The 16,079-nt window shown below is 45.4% G+C and overlaps 1 protein-coding gene across 1 annotated transcript; it reads left to right on the top strand.

Annotated features, from left to right (window-relative positions):
• Window positions 1-8,386: 8,386 nt before the first annotated feature.
• On the top strand, window positions 8,387-11,168 carry LOC125384446 (virulence metalloprotease-like). The gene is made up of 2 exons (XM_048403703.1): window positions 8,387-8,441; window positions 8,957-11,168. The coding sequence occupies exons 1-2, from the start codon at window positions 8,417-8,419 to the stop codon at window positions 10,957-10,959; spliced, it is 2,028 nt and encodes a 675-aa protein (XP_048259660.1). The 5' UTR covers window positions 8,387-8,416; the 3' UTR covers window positions 10,960-11,168.
• The last annotated feature ends 4,911 nt before the right edge of the window (window positions 11,169-16,079 follow it).

Below are 16,079 nucleotides of genomic sequence, written 5' to 3'. Positions count from 1 at the left end.
GTGGGCATACCTCGGGGCCACTGATGAGAAGACCTCACCCTCATCCCTATTAATTAGAGTATCGCTTACCCTAATGTCTTCTGTAATGCAATATGTGACTTAACAATTAAAACCATAGCTTGGGGACATATATATATATTAATATTAATAATTACTTTAGAGAGCAGGTGCCTCTTGTCGTATCGCCATGCTATATAAACCTCGGACACTGGTCAGTTGTCATCCTCCTCTTGGAATCGGATCCTTGTTCCCACATCACAGGTAAGTGGCTCTTGGTCAAGTTTAATTCATACATCAATGACATCTGCTTAGTCTGTTTAATCTTACATACTGATGCTGCTAAAGAAGGCATTCAGTGTCCCTTTGAATCGTCAGTGTGCAGTGTGAACCACTAAAACAGCAGCCGAAAGTCGCATATGCAGGGTAAAGAAATTTAACGGACTTTGCTTATATTAATAACAATTTACTCTGTAACTGGAGTTAATGTATGAGCTACACAAGATTGAGTGTGTTACTCATTGAATTATAGGTTTTTGCACTATTAAGGGACGCAACTGAGCATAGTGTTCACATTGTTCCTTCTACATGTCCCAAATCTCTCAAATTTCCAGAATATCGACGTTCTACTTTGAAACAAATACCGTAAATGTACCGATTAAACACTTGCTTTGATGTTTCTTTCAGAACAGTAGTACTCTCCTTGTGACAGGATGAATTTCTGCCTAATACATCTAGGTAAGTTGTCACTCTTCTTCAAAACTAATTCTCAACTGTAATCGGGGGCTGGTATAGAATTGTTTTTGACATGACGACGTCAAGGACACTGGAACACGACAAACGTCTACACGGATCGCGAAAAGTGCATATAAAATACTGAGTAGGTTGCAATTTCAAATGTTGCAAAGACAAATTTATACTGTATGACAGTTAAATTCCCGTTTGCGTTGTGTTTTTATTCATCGAAATAAGTCACGTAAGACAGAAATGTGGTGCACACGCTGTTGTGATCGCATTTCATTCCTTGTATTTTCTTTTTATACAGATAGGAGTATTTCATTGTAAATAGCAATGCAAACAATATGTCCTGAGGGAGCTGTGGTTTCATAATGAATACGTTTATCGTCACTATGCCAAAGAAGGGAATTATTACGATATCCCGCAATACACGGAGGTACTCTGTCTATTTTTGCTTGGTGATGGAACTGTCTTATGTTAGTATATATACATAGATATGTTTTTTTCAACTTTTATTCAGGTCTGCTGGCGCTGATCGTGTACAACATCGAGGCGGCACGTCGAGTTAACGTTGCAAGCGTCGCCCAACGTCTGAAATCTCGGACCGGCTACCACGGCACTCGTGCAGAGCTGTGTTCAGAGTTGGGTCTACACGGGAAGAACGCCATCGTGCCCGGGACGTCTCTGAAAACAGCGCGAGGGAGGGTCAAGGAGCGTCTCCGACAGACCTACGGGGGGCTGGAAGTAGTGGGAGGGAACGTAGCCGCCGATGTCAACCCCAGCCTCGGTTACACTGGCGTTGTCAGCGGTGAAATCTACACATCGCTGGAGGAAGATATCCCCAACCCCGAGGACTGTGAGCAGTCACATGGCGCCGTCACAGGAGTAGCGCTCACGAAGGAGGGGGTCACAGAGTCTCAAATCAGTAATCTCAAGGTCGAGAAAAACGTGTACGTCAAGAAGAATGGCGTTGCTCGTCTGACATATGAAATCAACTTCTTCTACATGAAGGGTCACAAGCCAAGCCGTCCCTGTTATTTCATCGACGCATGCGATCTCAGTGTAGTCCTTACGTTCAACAACATCCAGAACAAAGCTGTAGAGAGACGCCAAGACGAATGTCAAGAAAACACCACCCCGATGCCAGAGCCAACAACGACTCCAGAAGAACCTACCACAATTGAAGCTACCACCGAGGACCAATGTGACGCAGATACAACACAAGGCCGGAACACAGCTACTCCAGCAACATCAGCAACAGCAGCACCCACAACTGCTGACCCAACAGCCTGTGTCAACCCTGCCAGAGGAGAAGGGGGCAACGAGAAGGTCGGCAAATACGTGTACGGCGTTCCACCTCTCTGCCTCAACACCACCGTCAGTGGCTCCACCTGCACAATGGAGAACGACTACGTCAAAGTGGTGGACTTGAAACAAGGTACAAATAGGAACAACCGCGCCGCCTCCACCTACACTTGCGCCGATGGCTACGACGACGCTATCAACGGTGCCTACTCCCCTGTCCTGGATGCCATGAACTTTGGCACCAAATCTGCCCGTATGTTTATCGAATGGTACAAGACCACTCCCCTCAACTTTAAGCCGGTTCTCTTCGTCCACTACAGCACAAACTACGAGAACGCCTTCTGGGACGGCAGCAGCCTCACATTCGGCGATGGCCGAAACACTTTCTACCCACTGGTCAACCAGGATGTTGTATCTCACGAACTTGCCCACGGAGTCACAAACCAAAACTCCAACCTCATCTACGACGATCAATCTGGTGGCATCAACGAAGCCTTCTCGGACATAACAGGGGAGACAACTGAGATGTTTGCTCGTGGTTCTAATGACTGGCTGGTTGGATCCGAAATCTTTAAGAGCAACAGTGGTGCTCTGCGTTACTTTGAAAACCCTACAAGAGACGGTCGCTCACTCAAACACACCAGGGACTACAACGACAACGTCGATGTGCACTACAGCAGCGGCATCTTCAACCATGCCTTCTACCAGATCGTGAATGAAAACAACATGCCGATTAGAGAGGCATTCGAGTGTTTCCTCCGCGCTAACATCATCTACTGGGGCCGTTCGACCACCTTTGAGGAAGGCGCCTGTGACGTCATGCGTGCTTGCTACGACCTCGGCTACGATTATCTGGTTGTGAAACGATCCTTCGAGGTGGTAGGAGTCACTTTCAGTGAGTGTGAGGAGCCGAGCTTCATGGAGACGGTGTCTGAGAACGAGACCCTGACGGATCTCACTGTCTCCTCCTCCCATCGTCCCGTGTTTCTGCTGGAGCCTCCATCGGGGTCAACCCGCGTCATCGTAACGGCATCTGGACAGGATCACTCCATCAACTTGGCCGTGTTCCACAACCTTGAATCTTCCATGCCGATATCCATGGCAACAGGCGAGCTAACACACCAGCTTCCGTCTGGATCATCGTCGCTGTACCTGCGTGTATCTGCTGACGCTGTCAACGCCATCACTGACGTCAACGTTCGCGTCTCGTATGAATGATATCTTAAAGTGGCATTTTAGAGGATGTGGTGTCAATGAAAACAGCGATGATTTATGGATTTCCACTTCTTTGTTCATTAAAAGCGACACTTGGATGAAGGTGCTTATAGGTCTATCACACATGCTTGACACGGGTACTAGCACCTGTACCGAGACGTCGCAATGAAAAAATGAAGTTGAAACCAATACGTCAACTGATTGTATGAGTGAACGGTTTTTTGGCTGGAATATTGTGTCAACGTTATAACTGAATAAATGATAGAACATACAGTTTGTTTGTCTGAATCAGTGTTTTGATAAACTTCAACTTATATCCAACACAACAGGCACAACACATAAGAACTGATCATATTCCTCCTTGGGTTTTCCTTTTCGCGTGGATGTTTTTGTCTCGCATGTGTAATTAAATATGACGCATGATCTGGTCATGAATAGGCATTAAAACAAGGACTGGTCGGTTCGGAGTTGGGTATTCATGTTAAACTGCGACAAGGTATCTCAGTGTGCTAGCATTGTAAATCGGCATCAATCCGGACTGGTACAAGTAGACACACACACACTCTCTCTCTCTCTCTCTCTCTCTCTCTCTCTCTCTCTCTCTCTCTCTCTCTCTCTCTCTCTCTCTCTCTCTCTCTCTCTCTCTCTCTCTCTCTCTCTCACACACACATACACGCACGTGTGTTTGAGTGAAATAATCTTAATGGTGCCGTTTATGCCTGGACACACAGATGTTACACATCTAGAATTCCCTGCCTGTCCAGAAATGTAGGGGATCGTGAAATACAAATATTATAATGGGCCGTCAGAAGAAAGATCAGCTTTTAAAAATGATAAAACGGTTTCGAAACCAAAACTCCCCCATTAATCCCCCCGTGAAAGGTTGTCACATCTCCCTGAGCCATTAGTAGTGTTAAGAGCGTAGGAAGTGGAGTCCAGATCCACTCTGGACTTTCTGGATAGGCATGAACTTGTCTGAGGGCGCCGTAATGAACGTCGTGTGAACGTCAACGTAAGGCGACATGACAGATTTGGGGTGAGTCTGTAAAGATATGGGGCGGTATCATTACTATTGCCAGTACGCCACTGCATATTGTCATGGACCTGTCACTGGTCAGTACAACGGAAAAACATATACACAAAGAAAACAGTTACACCCCAATTTCCGAACCATGACAAATCGCAAAAATCATGGCATGGGATGACTGACCACAGGAGCTGGGCGATACAAATGTCATCGGATAGAATAAACATTTGGCTACAAATAAAGAAGATATTGGTGAGTTGTGATTGAAATTTACTGACAAATACATCATGGTAACACATGTTCTGTTTTTGACCTTAGACAGTACTACAAAAAAGTATGGAGCTGCAGGATTAAGTAAACCAGTTACGTTTGATGTTTCATGTGAAAATGTTCCTTAAAGTCTCTACTTGGCCATGACACGTGAAACAGATCAGTCACGGGTATAACCGCCACGTGCCCGGATGGCGCATTCCACCCTACGTCTCATGCCTTCAGTTAGACGTTGGATCTGTTGATGGGTCAACCACAACCACAACCATGCTGTTTCCAATTGGCGTAAATCTTGTACAGGAGGATCTCGTGCCTGTATGCGCCGCCCCAGAATATCCCAAACATTGCTGGCCAGGGTAGAGTCGTTATTGCATTGGTCCTCATGCAATCCACGGCTGCATGCGAACGATGAGGCCTGGCATTGTCATCCTTGGCCTAAGGTCGAGTAGCATGAGGGTGGTTGCCAAATTGAGGAACGACGACTGGCCTCAAAATGGTGACCAAATCCAACCTGCAATCATGAGAGATGTACCCAATCTCCAAGTTCTCAGATTCAAGTTCTGTCGCGCAATACACCATGCTAAACGAGCAGCTTTGTGATGATCTCTCAACGAGGGACGCTTTATGACTCGCCTAGTCCTCAGTCCTGTTGCTTTAAGCCAGTTCCTGACGGTTCTGGTGCTGAAACGATGATTGGGCAACCACAGCTGTTTCCGACGAGTACTTGTTAAAAAGGGTTCTCGGCGCATGAGACGAAGAAGGTCCCTGTCTTCGCGATGTGTCGTCACAGGCGGTCTTCTGGATCTGGGACGGCCTGTACATCAGCAGTCTGAGCATCTTGTGGCGTTTGATAATCGCCTTCGTGCCATGGACACACAATGTCATGGAATAATTGTTTAAAACGGAGCTCAAGAAAGCAGTTTTAATGTTTGGATATACTGCTTTTAGAGATACTCGAAAGTAGCATTGGCTGATTACATCATCTCGAGAAAACATAATTCTTTCCGTAATTATATCTTTCATGACTATTACAAATATTGGGACCAAACAATAATGAAATATATGAGGGTGTGCTTAACCTTTTTCTTTGTGTATAGATTCGGCGTTTGCGACCAATGCTAATCTACGTTGTGTTTGTCAAAACGATAACGCTGTAGCCAATCGAGCAGTTATGGTAACTGACTACCTACAGCAGCACTACAGTACATAATCCATGTACGTCTCTAACTCTGACCACACAGATGTAACACGTGCATGACTCTATGCCTGGACACACAGGTGTAACACATGTATGACTAAGCCTGGATAAACAGATGCAACACCTGTATGTCTCTATGCCGAGACACACAGATGTACCACGTGTATGACTAAGCCTCGACACACAGATGCAACACCTGTATGGCTCTATTCATGAACACACAGATGTACCACATGTATGACTAAGCCTGGATAAACAGATGCAACACCTGTATGTCTCTATGCCGAGACACACAGATGTACCACGTGTATGACTAAGCCTCGACACACAGATGCAACACCTGTATGGCTCTATGCCTAGTCACACATATGTGATATGTGAATGATTCTATGTCCGGACACACAGATGTAACACGTGTGTAACTCTATGCCTGGACACACAGATGTAACACATGTATGGTTCTATGCCGAGACACACAGATGTAACATATGTATGGCTCTATGCCGAGACACACAGATGTAACACGTGTGTGACTCTCTTCCTGGACACACAGATGTACCACGTGTATGGCTCTATGCCTGGACACACAGATGCAACACCTGTATGGCTCTATGCCTGGACACACAGATGTACCATGTGTGTGACTCTATACCTGGACACACAGATGTAACACGTGCATGACTCTATGCCTGAACATACAGATGTAACAAGTGACTGACTCTATATCTGAACACACAGATGTAACACGTAGTAACACGTGCATGACTCTATGCCTGAACACACATGTGTAACACGTGCATGACTCTATACCTGGACACACAGATGTAACATGTAGTAACACGTGCATGACTCTATGCCTGAACACACAGAGATGTAACACGTGAATGACTCTATACCTGGACACACAGTTGTAACACGTAGTAACACGTGCATGACTCTATACTTGGACACACAGATGTAACACGTAGTAACACGTGCATGACTCTATGCCTGAACACACAGATGTAACACGTGAATGACTCTATACCTGGACACACAGATGTAACATGTAGTAACACGTGAATGACTCTATACTTATACACACAGATGTAACACGTAGTAACACGTGCATGACTCTATACCTGGACACACAGATGTAACACAGGGTTAGCTACCTTCTCCGAAACCCGCTGATGCGTTTCTCCACGTGTTTTATGTATTTCCTTGCAACTAGGTAGCTTAAAGACTTTTTAATATGATTTTATTTGTTTCCCTTATATGATTGCCTTAAGCACTGATGGTTGATCGTCAGTTCACTCATTCAATATTTACCGATATTTTGCCTTTACGCCCAATCAAATCTGTTTCGGCAGATACTCGAGACTGATCATTGTCTGACGATGACGTTTAATATTAAACTATCTAAATAGGCAGTAATTCGTAACTGACGTCTTAAGCCATAACGATTCAGCAGCCAGATGTATGCGAGCTGTGAGATGTTGAGAACAGTTTAGTGTACCCGAATTTACAGTCACTTGAGATTTATTCATTACGTTCTTTTTATTGTACAGTTTTCATGATTAATGATTAAAAGATGGTACTTGTTACCCTGCCTGTCGCTTGGCATTTGGGGGATAAATCAAAGACTGGTCGGCTCATATATACTGTGTCCTAGTAGGACAACCATGTCAAACAGCGGCAAGGTATCCCAGTGGACAAGCACTATAAAACAGGCACTAGACCGGACTAGTTCAAGCAAGCACAAACAGAGACACGGAAGTCGGCAAATGGCTCCGCCTGCATGTTTGAGAACAACTACTTTCGACACTAGAACCGGGATGATTAATGATAATTGAATAAAGTGTAACTGGTTTCCTTCTTGATGAAAAATTCTACACCAACTCTGGCACATAACCGGAATATAATTAAAGTAGTGATAGTATCAGAAGACAGAAATATACTACACAATACCAACACGTGGGCATACCTCGGGGCCACTGATGAGAAGACCTCACCCTCATCCCTATTAATTAGAGTATCGCTTACCCTAATGTCTTCTGTAATGCAATATGGGACTTAACAATTAAAACCATAGCTTGGGGACATATATATTTATTAATATTAATAATTACTTTAGAGAGCAGGTGCCTCTTGTCGTATCGCCATGCTATATAAACCTCGGACACTGGTCAGTTGTCATCCTCCTCTTGGAATCGGATCCTTGTCCCCACATCACAGGTAAGTGGCTCTTGGTCAAGTTTAATTCATACATCAATGACATCTGCTTAGTCTGTTTAATCTTACATACTGATGCTGCTAAAGAAGGCATTCAGTGTCCCTTTGAATCGTCAGTGTGCAGTGTGAACCACTAAAACAGCAGCCGAAAGTCGCATGTGCAGGGTAAAGAAATTTAACGGACTTTGCTTATATTAATAACAATTTACTCTGTAACTGGAGTTAATGTATGAGCTACACAAGATTGAGTGTGTTAGTGATTGAATTATAGGTTTTTGCACCATTAAGGGACGCAACTGAGCATAGTGTTCACATTGTTCCTTCTACATGTCCCAAATCTCTCAAATTTCCAGAATATCGACGTTCTACTTTGAAACAAATACCGTAAATGTACCGATTAAACACTTGCTTTGATGTTTCTTTCAGAACAGTAACACTCTCCTTGTGACAGGATGAATTTCTGCCTAATACAGCTAGGTAAGTTATCGCCATCTTGAAAATGAATTCTCAACTATAATCGGGAGCTGGTATATAGAGAATACTTTTTGACATGAAGACGTCAAGGAGTCTTAAACACGACAAACGTGTACACAGATCGCGGAAAGTGCATATTAAGTACTGAGTAGGTTGCAATTTCAAATGTTGCAAAGCCAAATTCATACTGTATAATTTTCGTTTGCGTTGTGTTTTTATTCATCGAAATAAGACACAAAAGATAGAACTAGGATGCACACGCTGTTGTGATCGCATTTCATTCCTTGTATTTTCTTTTTATACAGATAGAAGTATTTGATTGTAAATAGCAATGCAAACAATATGTCCTGAGGGAGCTGTGGTTTCATAATGAATACGTTTATCGTCACAACGCCAAAGAAGGGAATTATTACGATATCCCGCAATACACGGAGGTACTCTGTCTATTTCTGCTGGGTGATGGAAATGTCTTATGTTAGTATATATACATAGATATGTTCTTTTCATCTTTTATTCAGGTCTGCTGGCCTTGACCGTGTACAACATCGAGGCGGCACGTCGAGTTAACGTTGCAAGCGTCGCCCGACGTCTGAAATCTCGGACCGGCTACCACGGCACTCGTGCAGAGCTGTGTTCAGAGTTGGGTCTACACGGGAAAAACGCCATCGTCCCCGGAAAGTCTCTGAAAACAGCGCGAGGGAGGGTCAAGGAGCGTCTCCGACAGACCTACGGGGGGCTGGAAGTAGTGGGAGGGAACGTAGCCGCCGATGTCAACCCCAGCCTCGGCTACACTGGCGTTGTCAGCGGTGAAATCTACACATCGCTGGAGGAAGATATCCCCAACCCCGAGGACTGTGAGCAGTCACATGTCGCCGTCACAGGGGTAGCGCTCACGAAGGAGGGGGTCATAGAGTCTCAAATCAGTAATCTCAAGGTCGAGAAAAACGTCTACGTCAAGAAGAATGGCGTTGCTCGTCTGACATATGAAATCAACTTCTTCTACATGAAGGGTCACAAGCCAAGCCGTCCCTGTTATTTCATCGACGCATGCGATCTCAGTGTAGTCCTTACGTTCAACAACATCCAGAACAAAGCTGTAGAGAGACGCCAAGACGAATGTCAAGAAAACACCACCCCGATGCCAGAGCCAACAACGACTCCAGAAGAACCTACCACAATTGAAGCTACCACCGAGGACCAATGTGACGCAGACACAACACCAGGCCGGAACACAGCTACTCCAGCAACAGCAGCAACAGCAGCACCCACAACTGCTGACCCAACAGCCTGTGTCAACCCTGCCAGAGGTGAAGGGGGCAACGAGAAAGTCGGCAAATACGTGTACGGCGTTCCACCTCTCTGCCTCAACACCACCGTCAGTGGCTCCACCTGCACACTGGAGAACGACTACGTCAAAGTGGTGGACTTGAAACAAGGTACAAATAGGAACAACCGCGTGGCCTCCACCTACACTTGCGCCGATGGCTACGACGACGCTATCAACGGCGCCTACTCCCCTGTCCTGGACGCCATGAACTTTGGCACCAAATCTGCCCGTATGTTTATCGAATGGTACAAGACCACTCCCCTCAACTTCAAGCCGGTTCTCTTCGTCCACTACAGCACAAACTACGAGAACGCCTTCTGGGACGGCAGCAGCCTCACATTCGGCGATGGTCGAAACACTTTCTACCCACTGGTCAACCAGGATGTTGTATCTCACGAACTTGCCCACGGAGTCACAAACGAAAACTCCAACCTCATTTACGACGATCAATCTGGCGGCATCAACGAAGCCTTCTCGGACATAACAGGGGAGACAACTGAGATGTTTGCTCGTGGTTCCAACGACTGGCTGGTTGGATCCGAAATCTTTAAGAGCACCAGTGGAGCCCTGCGTTACTTTGAAAACCCTCCAAGAGACGGCCGCTCACTCAAACACACCAGGGACTACAACGACAACGTCGATGTGCACTACAGCAGCGGCATCTTCAACCATGCCTTCTACCAGATCGTGAATGAAAACAACATGCCGATTAGAGAGGCATTCGAGTGTTTCCTCCGCGCTAACATCATCTACTGGGGCCGTTCGACCACCTTTGAGGAAGGCGCCTGTGACGTCATGCGTGCTTGCTACGACCTCGGCTACGATTATCTGGTTGTGAAACGATCCTTCGAGGTGGTAGGAGTCACTTTCAGTGAGTGTGAGGAGCCGAGCTTCATGGAGACGGTATCTGAGAACGAGACCCTGACGGATCTCACTGTCTCCTCCTCCCATCGTCCCGTGTTTCTGCTGGAGCCTCCATCGGGGTCAACCCGCGTCATCGTAACGTCATCTGGACAGGATCACTCCATCAACTTGGCGGTGTTCCACAACCTTGAATCTTCCATGCCGATATCCATGGCAACAGGCGAGCTAACACACCAGCTTCCGTCTGGATCACCGTCGCTGTACCTGCGTGTATCTGCTGACGCTGTCAACGCCATCACTGACGTCAACGTTCGCGTCTCGTATGAATGATATCTTAAAGTGGCATTTTAGAGGATGTGGTGTCAATGAAAACAGCGATGATTTATGGATTTCCACTTCTTTGTTCATTAAAAGCGACATTTCGATGAAGGTGCTTATAGGTCTATCACACATGCTTGACGTCGCAATGAAAAAATGAAGTTGAAACCAATACGTCAACTGATTGTATGAGTGAACGGTTTTTTTGCTGAAATATTGTGTCAACGTTATAACTGAATAAATGATAGAACATACAGTTTGATTGTCTGAATCAGTGTTTTAATAAACTTCAACTTATATCCAACACAACAGGCACAACACATAAGAACTGATCATATTCTTCCTTGGATTTTCCTTTTCGCGTGGATGTTTTTGTCTCGCATGTTTAATTAAATATGACGCATGATCTGGTCATGAATAGGCATTAAAACAAGGACTGGTCGGCTCGGAGTTGGGTATTCATGTTAAACTGCGACAAGGTATCTCAGTGTGCTAGCATTGTAAATCGGCATCAGTCCGGACTGGTACAAGTAGACACACACACACACAGACACACACGCACTCTCTCTCTCTCTTCCTCTCTCTCACACATACACGCACGTGTGTTTAAGTAAAATAATCTTAATGGTGCCGTTTATGCCTAGACACACAGATTTTATACATCTAGAATTCTCTGCCTGTCCAGAAATATAGGGGATCATGAAATACAAATGTTATAATGGGCCGTCAGAAGAAAGATCAGCTTTTAAAAATGATAAAACGGTTTCGAAACCAAAACTCCCCCATTAATCCCCCCGTCAGAGGTTGTCACATCTCCCTGAGGCCATTAGTAGTGTTAAGAGCGTAGGAAATGGAGTCCAGATTCACTCTGGACTTTTCTGGATAGGCATGAACTTGTCTGCGGGCGCCGTAATGAACGTCATGTGAACGTCAACGTAAGGCGACATGACAGATTTGGGGTGAGTCTGTAAAGATATGGGGCGGTATCATTACTATTGCCAGTACGCCACTGCATATTGTCATGGACCGGTCACTGGTCAGTACTACGGAAAAACATATACAAAAAGAAAACAGTTAAGTACACCCCCATTTCTGAACCATGACAAATGGCAAAAATCATGGCATAGGATGACTGACCACAGGAGCTGGGCGATACAAATGTCATCGGATAGAACAAACATTTGACAACAAATAAAGAAGATATTGGTGAGTTGTGATTGAAATTTACTGACAAATACATCATGGTAACACATGTACTGTTTTTGACCTTAGACAGTACTGTAAAAAAGTATGGAGCTGCAGGATTAAGTAAACCAGTTACGTTTGATGTTTCATGTGAAAATGTTCCTTAAAGTCTCTACTTGGCCATGACACGTGAAACAGATCAGTCACGGGTATAACCGCCACGTGCCCGGATGACGCATTTCACCCTACGTCTCATGCCTCCAGTTAGACGTTGGATCTGTTGATGGGTCAACAACAACCACAACCATGCTGTTTCCAATTGGCGTAAATCTTGTACAGGAGGATCTCGTGCCTGTATGCGCCGCCCCAGAATATCCCAAACATTGCTGGCCAGGGTAGAGTCGTTATTGCATTGGCCCTCATGTAATCAACGACTGCATGCGAACGATGAGACTTGGCATTGTCATCCATGTCCTGAGGTCGAGTAGCAAGAGGGTGGTTGCCAAAATGAGGAACGACGACTGGCCTCGAAATGTACTGAGGCCCTGTTACGTTGCCCCTTATGGTGACCAAATCCAACCTGCAATCATGAGAGATGCACCCCCACACCATTACCGAGCCCCCGCCGTATGCAATAGTGGGTTTAATGTTCCTGGGGGTGTAGGCCGTGTTCTGGTGCCTCCAAACTCTTGTTCTTCCATCAGTGACGTGCAGCAGAAAGCGACTGTCGTCTGACCAATGGATCCGTCTCCAAGTTCTCAGATTCCAGTTCTGTCGCGGAATACACCATGCTAAACGAGCAGCTTTGTGATGATCTCTCAACAAAGGACGCTTTATGACTCGCCTAGCCCTCAGTCCTGTTGCTTTCAGCCGGTTCCTGGTGCTGAAACGACGATTGGGCAACCACAGCTGTTTCAGACGAGTACTTAAAAAGTAAAGGGTTAAAAAGGGTTCTCGGCGTATGAGACGAAGAAGGTCCCTGTCTTCGCGATGTGTCTTCACAGGAGGTCTTCTGGATCTGGGACAGCCCTGTACATCACCGGTCTGAGCATCCTGTGGCGTTGATAATCGCCTTCGTGCCATGGACACACAATGTCATGGAATATCTGTTTAAAACCGACTTTAAAAAAGCAATTTAAACGTATGGATATACTGCTTTTAGAGATACTCGAGAGTAGCATGCTGCACGGGCATATCATGCATGGCACGTGAGCTTTCGTCACGCATGACTGATTAGATCATCTCCCTTAATTATATCTTTCATGACCATTACAAATATTGGGACCAAACAATAATGAAATAAATTAGGGTGTGCTTAACTTTTTTCTTTGTGTATAGATTCGGCGTTTGCGACCCATGCTAATCTACGTTGTGTTTGCCAAGACGATAACGCTCTTGCCCATCGAGCATTTATGGCAACTGGCTACTTCCAGCAGCTCTACATTACATAGCCTATGTACGTCTCTAATCTTGACTGCACAGATGTAACACGTGTATGACTCTATGCCGAGACACAGATGTAACACGTGTATGACTCTATGCCTGGACACACAAATGTAACACGTGTATGACTCTATGCCTGGACACACAGATGTAACACGTGTATGACTGTATGCTTGGACACACAGATGTAACATGTGTATGACTCTATGCCGAGACACACATATGTAACACGTGTATGACTCTATGCCTGGACACACAGATGTAACACGTGTATGACTCTATGCCTGGACACACAGATGTAACACGTGTATGACTCTATGCCTGGACACACAGATGTAACACGTGTATGACTGTATGCCTGGACACACAGATGTAACACATATATGACTCTATGCCAAGACACACAGATGTAACACGTGTATGACTGTTTACCCGGACATGCAGGTGTAACAGGTGCATGACTCTATGCCTGGACACACAGATGTTACACGTGTATGACTCTATGCCTCGACACACATATGTAACACGTGTATGACTCTTTGCCTGGACACACAGATGAATCACGTGTATGACTCTATGCCGAGACACACAGATGTAACACGTGTATGACTCTATGCCGAGACACACAGATGTAACACGTGTATGACTATATGCCTGGACACACAGATGTAACACGTGTATGACTGTATGCCAGGACATACAGGTTTAACAGGTGCATGACTCTATGCCTGGACACACAGATGTTACACGTGTATGACTCTATGCCTGGACACACAGATGTAACACGTGTATGACTCTATGCCGAGACACACAGATGTAACACGTGTATGACTTTATCCCTGGACACACAGATGTAACACGTGTATGAGTCTATGCCCGGACAGACAGATGTAACCCGTGTATGACTCCATGCCTTGACAAACAGATGTAACACGTGTATGCATGTACGCCCGGACACACAGGTGTAACAGGTGCATGACTCTATGCCTGGACACACGGATGTAACACGTGTATGACTCTATGCCTGGACACACAGATATAACACGTGTATGACTCTATGCCTGGACACACACATGTAACACGTGTATGACTCTATGCCTGGACACACAGATGTAACACGTGTATGACCTTTATGCCTGGACACACAGATGTAACACATGTATGACTCTATGCCTGGACAAACAGGTGTAACACGTGTTTGACTCTATGCCTACACAAACATATGTAACACGTGTCTGACTCTTTGCCTGGACACACAGATGTAACACATGTATGACTCTATGCCTGGACAAACAGGTGTAACACGTGTTTGACTCTATGCCTACACAAACATATGTAACACGTGTATGACTATATGCCTGGACACACAGATGTAACACGTGTATGACTGTATGCCAGGACATACAGGTTTAACAGGTGCATGACTCTATGCCTGGACACACGGATGTTACACGTGTATGACTCTATGCCTGGACACACAGATGTAACACGTGTATGACTCTATGCCGAGACACACAGATGTAACACGTGTATGACTTTATCCCTGGACACACAGATGTAACACGTGTATGAGTCTATGCCCGGACACACAGATGTAACCCGTGTATGACTCCATGCCTTGACAAACAGATGTAACACGTGTATGCCTGTACGCCCGGACACACAGGTGTAACAGGTGCATGACTCTATGCCTGGACACACGGATGTAACACGTGTATGACTCTATGCCTGGACACACAGATATAACACGTGTATGACTCTATGCCTGGACACACACATGTAACACGTGTATGGCTCTATGCCTGGACACACAGATGTAACACGTGTATGACCTTTATGCCTGGACACACAGATGTAACACATGTATGACTCTATGCCTGGACAAACAGGTGTAACACGTGTTTGACTCTATGCCTACACAAACATATGTAACACGTGTCTGACTCTATGCCTGGACACGAGGATGTAACACGTGTATGACTCTATGCCTGGACACACAGATGTAACACGTGTATGACTCTTTTCCCGGACACACAGATTTTATACATGTACGACTCTATGCCCGGACAAACAGATGTAACACTTGTATGACTCTATGCCCGCACACACAGATGTAACACTTGTATGACTCTATGCCCGGGAACACATATGTAACACGTGCATGACTGTATGCCTGGAAAAACAGATGTAACACGTGTATGACTCTATGCCTGGACAAACAGGTGTAACCCGTGCATAACTCTATGCCTTAACACACAGGTGTAACACGTGTATGACTTTATGCCGAGACACACAGATGTAACACGTGTATGACTCTATGCCCGGACACACAGGTGTAACAGGTGCATGACTCTATGCCTGGACACACGGATGTTACACGTGTATGACTCTATGCCTGGACACACAGATGTAACATGTGTATGACTCTATGCCGAGACACACAGATGTAACACGTGTATGACTCTATGCCTGGACACACAGATGTAACACGTGTATGACTCTAT

Source organism: Haliotis rufescens, unplaced genomic scaffold (assembly GCF_023055435.1).
Source record: "Haliotis rufescens isolate VD_foot unplaced genomic scaffold, xgHalRufe1.0.p SCAF_3, whole genome shotgun sequence".
Lineage (NCBI taxonomy): Eukaryota > Metazoa > Mollusca > Gastropoda > Lepetellida > Haliotidae > Haliotis > Haliotis rufescens.
This window is presented reverse-complemented; position numbering and strand designations above follow the sequence as displayed.

Coding starts and splice junctions, on each gene's coding strand:
- LOC125384446 (XM_048403703.1), top strand. CDS start 8,417: ATGAATTTCTGCCTAATACAGCTAG. Junction 8,442..8,956: donor TTTCTGCCTAATACAGCTAG/GTAAGTTATCGC, acceptor TCTTTTATTCAG/GTCTGCTGGCCTTGACCGTG.